The sequence below is a fragment of the Monodon monoceros genome, unplaced genomic scaffold (genome assembly GCF_005190385.1).
Source record: "Monodon monoceros isolate NGI ecotype Baffin Bay Population unplaced genomic scaffold, NGI_Narwhal_1 Super_Scaffold_13, whole genome shotgun sequence".
NCBI classification, from domain to species: Eukaryota; Metazoa; Chordata; class Mammalia; order Artiodactyla; family Monodontidae; genus Monodon; species Monodon monoceros.
The window spans coordinates 26,527,745-26,537,308 of record NW_021703769.1 but is presented as its reverse complement, the minus strand read 5'-3'; the positions used below and the strand labels follow the sequence as shown (position 1 = coordinate 26,537,308).

At 54.8% G+C, this 9,564-nt stretch overlaps 1 protein-coding gene across 5 annotated transcripts in view; it reads right to left on the bottom strand.

Annotated features, from left to right (window-relative positions):
* Positions 1-588: 588 nt before the first annotated feature.
* The window catches only part of BCL2L1 (BCL2 like 1), a 51,598-nt gene continuing 42,622 nt past the window's right edge, over positions 589-9,564 (bottom strand). For 4 of the 5 annotated variants that reach the window (XM_029220385.1, XM_029220387.1, XM_029220386.1 and 1 more), the window contains exon 3: positions 616-2,266. In XM_029220385.1, coding sequence (XP_029076218.1) covers positions 2,129-2,266 — 138 coding nt within the window. In that variant the 3' untranslated portion in view covers positions 616-2,128. Of the gene's footprint in view, positions 2,267-9,564 lie in introns of all 5 variants that reach the window. The other variant, XM_029220389.1, reaches the window with a different exon arrangement.

The following is a 9,564-nucleotide window of genomic DNA, read 5'->3' as shown; positions in this document are numbered from 1 at the left end:
AAAACCTCAAAATCACCCTTGGTTCCTCTTTCTTCCTAGAGCTCTCTCCAATACATCAGCTGATCTTGTGGGATTATCTTTAAAATGTTATCTCAAGTCTGACCCCTTCTTACCTCCTTCCCCACTACGTCCTTCATGTCTTGCCATGCTTCCTCAGGGTCATCCTGTTTCCACTTTTGCCCTGCAACAGCCAGCCATCCTTGTATTCGTCTGGCTGTCTCCCCGACCAGAATGGAAGCTCCATAAAGGCAAGGGCTTTGTTCCCTGCAGGATCCCCAGTGCCTAGGACTGTGCCTGCACAGAGCAGGGCTCAGTAAACACTTGCCAAGTGACCATTTGACTGTTTCTCCCACTAGAATGTCAGCTCCTGAGGGCTGGGACTGTGTCTGTCCTGTTAATACACAGCCCCAATGCCCAGCACACAGCAGGTGCTCAATAAAAACCCAGTGTACAGGTGGAGAAATTCAGGCCCAGAGGGAGGAAGAGACTTGTCCAACGTCCTCCCCGGAGAGCAGCAGAGCCAGCACCGGTACCCAGCTCTCCTGCAGCCCCTCTGCCAGCCAAGCATCCCCTCCTTTCCCTGTCCCAGAGCACACAAGAGCCCAGGCCCTTTGCTCACCAAGTCAACACAGTTTATTACTGAACTTCACTTTCACTTTCACACAATTTCAAAGAGCTGGAACAAGTGTGGGGTGGGGGTTGGGGGAGGGACAGGTGCCCCTCAGGAGCCAGGACCCCCGGCTGGCTTCCCCGGACCAGGGCAGGGGAGGGAGCATCAGGCCGTTCAATCTCTGGGCACCAGCTCTCCACGTGCACACGCACAGCAAGCCAGCAGCTCCTCACACATAAATACAGACACGCTTAACAAAAATAGTATATCATCTTCACAAGGAATAAAAATTAGTCTCAAATATGTACAGCAGAGAGCCCGGGGTGGCCAGAGCTAGGCCAGGATCCCCAGGGATGAGACAGGCCATGGGTGGAGCAGAGGAGAGAGGGAGGCCTGAAGAGCTCCTGGCCAGGCCACCCTGACCTTGGCAGCCCGGCTGCCCAGGCTGAACGGGGGTGGGGCACAAATCGATCAGGCCAGGCAGGACTGGCCCCTCCAGCCAGCCCTACCTCCACCCCACACACAAGGCTCTCTTTCCTGCCCTTCCTGCCTGAGGTAGGGAAGACCCCAGGGCTCCCACAGCTGTTCCCCGTGGCTCCCCCTCACCTCTGGGCAGAGGCCCCTGAACCCCATGGGCAGCAGCCCAAGGCAAAGGTGCCACAGGACGATCTCCTTGCAGGAAGCGAGGCAGCTGAGGCCATAAACAGCTCTGGGGCACCTATCTTGGGCCCAGTCGGTCCCTCAGTCATGGTCATGGTAGCCGGGGAAGGGGAAGGGAACTGGGGTGGTGCTCAACTGCAAGGGCCACCCAAGCTTTGGCATGGGGTGCTTCCTGCAGCTACAGCTCCCCCATCCCAGGTGGGGCTGGCCTCTAGCCAGAGGCCTCTAGAGGACACTGGGATTGAGGGTAGGGACTTTGGCCAGGCCAGAGGTGGGGAGGGGGTCCTGGTCCTTGTTTCTGTATCCCAAGCAGTCTGAATCCCTAATTAGTCAGAAGTGGCCCCTAAGCGGCTCTTGGAGGGTGGGGATAAATGGAAGGGGAGCCCAGGTCCGGGAGGAGGGAGCGACAGGAAATGATCAATTCTGAGGCCATAAACATCAAAATGAAGGCAATCTAGTCTCTCTTTCTGGGGAAAAGGGTCAGAAAATTTTCCAGCTCCCTGGCAGGAAAGCATCCTCAGTGAGGCTAAGGGGGCAAGGGGTTCCACCAATCAGGCAGGGCACTGCAGCCCCCAGTCACAATCCCCCCAAACCTGTCAGCTTCCACGGGACAGATTCTGGGGAAATTTTGTGGGGTTTGAGGCCGGGAGAACTGAGGTGTCGGGGAAGGCGGCTTTCACAGAAGCATGGTAAATTCTAGAAAACTAAATGAGGGGACCAGGTCTAGGCCCAACCCTGTGATGTGTGGGTGGCCGTGGGCTGCATGTAGTGGTTCTCCGGGTGGCGACGGTGGCTGGACGGAGGGCTGTGGTGAGGGCAGGATGGCGGTGGGCGGGTGAGTGGGTGGTCAGTGTCTGGTCATTTCCGACTGAAGAGCGAGCCCAGCAGAACCACGCCAGCCACAGTCATGCCCGTCAGGAACCAGCGGTTGAAGCGCTCCTGGCCCTTCCGGCTCTCGGCTGCTGCATTGTTCCCATAGAGTTCCACGAAAGTGTCCTGCAGGGAGACAGAAGAGAAGGGAACATGCTGTTCGAGTCCTCAACAGTAATGTGGCTGGGACAAAGGGGGACCATCTGCATGCGATGGCCTTGGTGAAATGAAAAACTGTAGCCGTCCATGCCCACTCTGGGCCAGATAAAGGGTTAAGGGCTGCCCTTCTTCCTGACCCTCAGTTGGGGATAGCCAACCCATTTTATTGCTGAGAAAACAGGTGCAGAGTGGGGAAAGAGTTTTGTCCAAGGTCAGACAGCTAGGAAGTAGTACTTCAGAACCTGAGTTGGGAAAGAGATGGGCAGGGTCAGGGAACTGACAGGAGGTCAGGGGTCTGGAGCAGGGTGGAGAGAAGAAGGGAGATGAGTGGGCAGGGGTGAGCAAGAGCTAGACCACGTGTGGTCTGGAAGCCTCGGAGGAGCCTGGAGTTGAGCCCAAGGGTGGTGCAGAACCACCAGGCCTCAGCCTTTCCACTGCTGCAACAGAGGGAGGGAGGGAGAGAAAAGAGCCAGGGCTAAATTCCCAGAGTGATTCAGGAGCAGAGCAGATCTGGAGGGAGCCTCTGACCAGGGCAGGCTGATGGGTGGGCAGAGCAGGGCAGAGTAGAGAGCGTAACAACAATGCAGGACTGGGATGGGGTCTATGAGGCCCCGTCCCCCACCCCAGGGGCTGTGACCCTGGGCCCAGGAGGAGGTGAGCAATAGCCCTCTCCCTGAAGCTAGTCAGGAGGGAAGCACGTGATCCAGGGAAGGAGGGGCAGTGGGTTAAATGACCAGGCCTGGGGTGGAGTCAGCCTGTGGCGCAGGGAGAGGGGAGCTTGGAGCACCCTTTAATGAGTGTGCTTCGCACCCTACCTGTCCTTTAATCCTCTCAGCAATGCTGTCTCTCCCCACTGACAGACCAGGAAGCCTGGCCTCTGAGCACTGAGGGACTTGATCAGGTCACCCAACTCTCTGGTGGAACCAGAATCCAAACCTGGTGCCTGGTGCCTAGAAATCAGTGTGCTTTGTGTGCCTAGAGAGGGAACAGATCACTGGCTGGTTCCAGAGACTGTGTTCTTGCCTCTCCACCAAGAACTCACATCATGGGCCCACACCTCTACCTGGGCCCGACTGGCTGAGCCACCAGGCGGCTCCCTCAGACAGCGCCTGCCATTTCTGGTTGGCCCCAGGTCCCACCCGGCCAGTTTGCTGACTGTGATATCTGCTGGGCCCTACTTCTAGTCTTGATGACGTCCCCTTAACTCCATGCCAAGAAGATTTTTAAAAACATAGGTCAGATCGTGGCACACCAACAGCTTTCCCTTGCACTTAGAAAGCCAGCGTCATGTCTGTTCATGTCCCTGGTACCTAGCAGAGGGCCATGCGCACTGAGCTGCCACCTTGACTCAAAGAATCCGTAACATTTATTAAACCATTAGGGAGGTAGCAGTGATGCATGAGCCAGAGCCCTTCCAGAAAGCTCACCATCTACTGGGGAAAAGGCATTGGGAGGGGAAGGCAGGCAGGTGGGGAAAACCCCACCATTCAGACCACGTCACTCCACCATCTCAAGCTCTCCAAGGCTCCCCATCACACACAGAATCAAGTCCTCACCACGGCCAGCGAGGTCTGGTAGGACTCGGCCCCTCCCCACCGCACACTGCATTCTAGTCGCACTGGCCTCCTTGCTGTTCCTTGAACATCCGCTGAGCTCGGGACCTGCTGCCCTTGCTGCCTGGAGCACTTGACCCCAGGCTCCCTCATTTCACTCCTAACTCTGCTCAAATGTGATCTCCTCAGAGATGCCTTCCCTGGCCACCCTGTCTAAAATGGTACCCACCACCCTGATCTCTCTCTACCTACCCCCTTACCTTGCTTTATTTTCCTTCTCAGCACTTTTCAGAAGCAGAGCCTACCCTTGGTCTTTGTTTTGATTTGTCTCCTGCAGTAGTCATGGCTTGATGAGGCAGAGAGCCTGTCTTGTTTCTAAATACCCAGAACAGTGTCTGGCACATAGTTGGTGCTCAATAAATACATGAGTAGAACAAAGGTCTTACATGTCTTCTAAGTGCCAGACATTGTCATCCCACTTCTCCTTCATCAGAATCCCCAGATGTAGCGATTTGAGCCCCATTTCACAGGTGAAACAACTGAGGTTTAGAGTCGGACAGACCTTGCCTGGGGTCACCCAGCTAACAGATGGCAGAGCTAGGATCAAAACTCAGGACTGCCTGGCCCCAACCCAAGTGCTGCTACAGCAGGACACTTCCCTATGTGGGGGGCTGCAGTGGAGGTGGAGCCCTGGCTCTGGGGAGAGAAGGGCAGGGGCAGTGGCAGTGGCAGCAGCCAGCGTCCTTACTCTTTGGCCTGCATCCTGGTTAGCCTCCATGAGTGTTGGCAGACCAGAAAATTCTTACAGGAATTAAAATTTTTCTGGTCCCAAGTGAAGTAGGGCCAGGTGAAGTCACAAAAAAGATTGATCTGTGATGAGGGAGAGTCCCGGGCTGTGGGGAGCATGGGAGAGGGAGGCCATGGCCAGAAGGCTCTGGGTTATCCCAAGGGACCAAATGTCCCACAAGAAACCAGGGACATTGGGTTGCAGCCAAAGTGGGAGAGGCCTGGCTCCCTCGATGGGAACTTTCCTGAAGTAGAGGGCTGGCAGCCACAGGAAATTTTCGGCTCTGAGGCTGAGCTGGAGTAAACAGGCCCTGCTGCAAGGCACAAAGCACTCACTGTCCAGGAACAGTTATTCTAGGGTGGCGGGAACATTCTCCTGTCGGTGCCAGAGAGACAAGGCTCTGATCTGCCCAGCCCCACCCCCACCCCACCCCCACCCCATGCATTCGCGGTTGGACAACCTTCATCTCCATTTCAGAAGCTCCTTCTCCTAGGGATGGGGGAGAGAGGATTCTGGGGATTGCTTTTGCAGAGAGAGCAAGAGCAAAACGGGGCGTGCTGTTCCAGGGCGGGTGCCGGGGAGGCAGTGGTGTGGGTATATTTAGCCCACGGTTCACACGACACACTTGGAAACAAACACAGCCATTTTCTCAGCGGGCGCCTGATCTGGATAAATAAACAGGATTGCGGAGCTGCCCTGGTCTGGAAAAGCAGAGATAAGCCCCCACTGCTGCGAGCCAGAGCTGGCGTGGTGGACAGGGGGTCAGACCTAAGAGTGGGCTGTAGGGAGGTCTCTGATGTCACAGAGGCTTTCAGGAGACCTATCCTCAGTGTGGGTTAGGACAAAAGTGGGGCAAGTTTCTCTTTGTAGCTATGACCACTACCATGGGACCCATGTGGGGTTTTCAGGACCACTGGGGACAGGCAGTGGCTAATGACCTCCATGGGAGAACCGTGGACTCCTAGGCTGACAGACCCTGAAGTCAACAAGGCCAACCCATTTGCGCACTCTACAGTTTCAAACAGCCTGTTTGTGGTAGAGCTTGGACTCAACCCTCTAGCATCGGGGCCCTTCAGAGTGGCGAGACAAGAACCAGGGTCCCCAGGAGAAGCTAAGGCGGGGGCCATTTTCAAGGTCCTCCCTCCAACAGTCCTGGCCACATGCGTGGATTGGCCCAGCCCCACACTCCGGAGCGTTTCATGCCCCTGTGCCTTTGCCAGCATTGTGTCCTTTAACTGGTCACCCTCCCCACACCTCCCTTCCTCAGTCAGCCAACCCTACTCAGCTTACACGACTCCACTTTGGAGTCCTGTCTTCCGAGAAGACTTCCCTATTTATCCCTCTTCAACTCCACGAGGAATGTCTCCTTTGTGCTCCCAGAGTTTTTGGACCTTCGTTCACACCGTTAACTACTGAGTGCCTACCATGCTCCAGGCCCAGTACTGGAGACACAGCAGTGAACAAGACAAATAAGGTCCCCACTTTCCCGGAGCTTACATTCTAGTCCATGCACTCTCCATTGGTTGGGGGGCGGGGGGCATAGCACAGAAAGAGATCACAGTACAGCTGTGGTATTCAAAGTCACGGCAGGGCAATTAGGACAAACATGTCTAAAAGGACTCCTTCGTGGGAAGTGGTGAAGAGAGAAAAAGGTTGAGAAACACTGTCCTAGTGGGAAGCAGAGAGAATAAGAAGCAAGACAATTTCAGATATGATGAGGTTTTGAAGACAGTAAGTCCCGGGCAGGTGATAAAGAATACCAGGGGACTGATGTAGGTGGAGTGGCCAGAAAAGGCCTCTCTGGGGAAGCGAGGTTTAAACTGAGACCTGAATGACTAGGTGGCAGTGGCCAAGAGAGGACTAAAAATCTCGGGTGAAAAAGAGCATGTTCCACCAGAAGCAACAAGTGCAAAGGCCCTGAGGCGGGAAGGAGAGGCAGGGGCGTCCCTAGGTTGAGGCCTTCTGTATGTCGGTCTCACCCATCAGTCTGGGGGCTCAGTGCAGGCAGGGACCAAGGACCCATGTCTGAAGCCAGGGGTCCATCCAGACAGGCACAGACTGGCTTCAGCTAGATCTCTGCCCAGAGACAGCCAACTGCACAATGCAGGTTATCCTGCGGCCCCCTGCAACCCTGGAGAAGTCAGGAGAAAGGCTGGCACAGCAGTGCCCCTGGGGCAGTGGCCCAAGTGCCAGCGGACCACCCGCCCCGCCAGGGGCTGGAGCGCAGTTCCTGCTTGAATCCGGTCAGTCCTCCACTCCCCGCCCTTCTCCTCTCTCACCTCCCACGTCTCCATGCTTCTTCCTAGCAGTGTGACTTTGAGCAGGTTACTTCGATTCTCCAGCCCACAGTGTCCTCACTTTTTAAATGACAATAAAGTATCTGTTATTATGGCAGCTGACCTTTATCACACAGCTGAATGTTTTACCTGTGCCAGGGACTGAGCTAAAGCACTTTACTCCAAGGAGGCCATACTCCCTGCACAATCACATTCACTTGAGCGATTGTTTTTTGTCCTGTCTCCCCCACTAGACTGCGTGTAGTTTTTGTCACTTGTACCTAAAGAACCTGGTGCTGTACCTGGAACATAGCAGGTGCCGTTCTAAATGAACCTATTTGAGATGAAAAAATGAATGACTACTTTCAGTTAATCCTCAGAACATTTGTCAGAGCCTCATTCTGCAGACGTGAAGACGGAGGCTTCGGCGTTTCCCCGCAAGCTCTATCTAGGAAGTGGTAGGACTGGGATTTGTCTGAGTTCTGGCCTCCTGCTCATTCTGATGTCCAATCCTGCCATCTTGGGTCCCTGCTGTCTCCACCCACAGAGAACTAGCCTCTTCAGTGGCAGCAGCAGTGGCTGACTTTTCCCAAGCACTTATCTTGCAAGACACTTTTCTTGGCCCTTTCTGTGGATTAGTTTATTTAACTGTCTCTATGCTCTGTCGGCCAGCAGGTACTACTATTAACCCAGCATACAGCTGACGGACCTGAGGCCCACAGACGATCTGTGACTTGCCCAAGGTCACACAGTGACCTGGTGACATGGCTGGGTTGCCTGCACCAACAATCTGGCTCCAGTGCCTTTGCTCCTATCCTATACACAGCACTCTGCTCACTTTCAAAAGGATAATTCGCCTCAAGGCCCCATCATGGGCCAGGTGCATGCACTTCTGTTACTGAAGGAGGTCCTCACTCTAAGCCCAGGTAAGCCGAGGCTCAGAGATACTAAGAGGCCTGTCCCAAGTGGATAAGTAGAGAAGCCAGTTCATATTCTGGGCCAGGCCTATAGCCCTGAGTCCCTCTAGGAGGAAGAAGGTGGCCTGAGGCCACCAGCTGAATGAATGAGTTCTGGCCCCTAGCCAGCTGAGGGGAACTGGGTGCCACAGGAAAAGGATGTGACGAAGGCCAGGAGAGAAAGTGAAACCCTTCCGTCCTGGCTTCAGTGGAGAACAAGCACCTCTGCCAGACGGGCCCTTCCTTCCTTTAGGGTGACTCTGGAGGGCCCAGGCCCACTGCTTCCTTCCTGCTTGGTTATTTCAGGAAAGAGGTAGGTGGAGAAGAGGAAGGGGCTCCTAGCAGCCCAGGGAAAGTGCCAGGGACATCAACACTTTACCTTACCCGGCCTCACCACAGCCCAGCATGGGCAGGCCGTGAGTCACTTTCTGTTCCTGGCCTCAGTTTCCCAGGAGGAGAGGCTGATAAATGCTGGCTGAATAGACAAATGAGGCCTTGCTAGGAGATCCCAAGGAGATGGCAGGAAGGTGGGTGGTGGGGCAAACAAAGAGGCCTTATCACTCTCTTGGCAGGGAGCAGCAGGCGGAGACTCGGAAGAAGTGAGGTTTGTGGTTGGAATCCACTTCCCCTGGCTTTCTTGGGGGAGCTGTTGGCTTCAGCAATGTGAGAGGAACACAGCCTCTCTCCTCTACCCTGGGGAACACGGGCCTGGATGTGGGCAACTCAGAGGCGGCTCAGTGGGGCAGGGCAAAGAGATGGGTTGTCAGATTGCTGGGCCAACACCTCAGTCTAGCCAGCCCAGCTGTGGGTGGCACAGCAGGCAGCTCTACTTCTGAGCCTTAGTTTCTCCTGCTTTGACCTCACAAGGCAGTGATGGTGAGACCAGGGGATGAAAGCATTTGGTAAAGCAAGGTGACCCTGGTGTTACTGGCTGAGGAGGGTGGCATGGGGGGCCCAAACCATCCGGGCTGTAGGTAATATTTGGAGCATCCTCACAGCAAACTTCATGTTAATCTTTCTCTAAGTCTGCCCCTGTCAGCTGCCAGCCTCTCCTCCCCCGCCTCCTCCCCCACCATTAGTTCTAAGAAGCTAAGCCTGACAGATGTGCTTACTTCTCAGAAAAGGAAGTGGTTGTGCCAGGAGGAGATAACACCTCCGCTGGGGAATTGAGAAAGCTATCGCGCCCAGCAGTGCGAGCGTGGGCTCTCCACCTCCTCAGCTCAGAAGTGGAGTGCTAGTCTTGGAGGCAGAGAGAGATAATTCAGAAAAGCATTTACTGGGGGCACAGATGCTCATTTTGGGGCTTTCGACCACCTTCCCAGGGAGTGACGGCTGCTCTTTACCGAGCACTTACCATGCACCAGGCATGGTGCTAAGACCTTCGTCAGGTATGCAAATTCACTTAATCCTCATAATAACCCCATGAAGTAAGTGCTATCATTACTCTCCAAGTTACAGATGAGGAAACAGGCACGGAGAGGTCAAGTGACCTCCCAAGGCCATACAGTTATAAATCGCAGAGTAGGGATTTGAATTCAGGCAGTCTGGCTCCAGAGCCCAAATGCTTAATGGCTCCTGGGCAGCTGCTACCTGCTCATAAGCATTCATTCCCTGGCAGTCTGAGAACTCCCCTCATCTCAATCCTCTCTCATCTCTTCCTTGGTAACTAACTCCCTATTCTTTCATGAGTAGA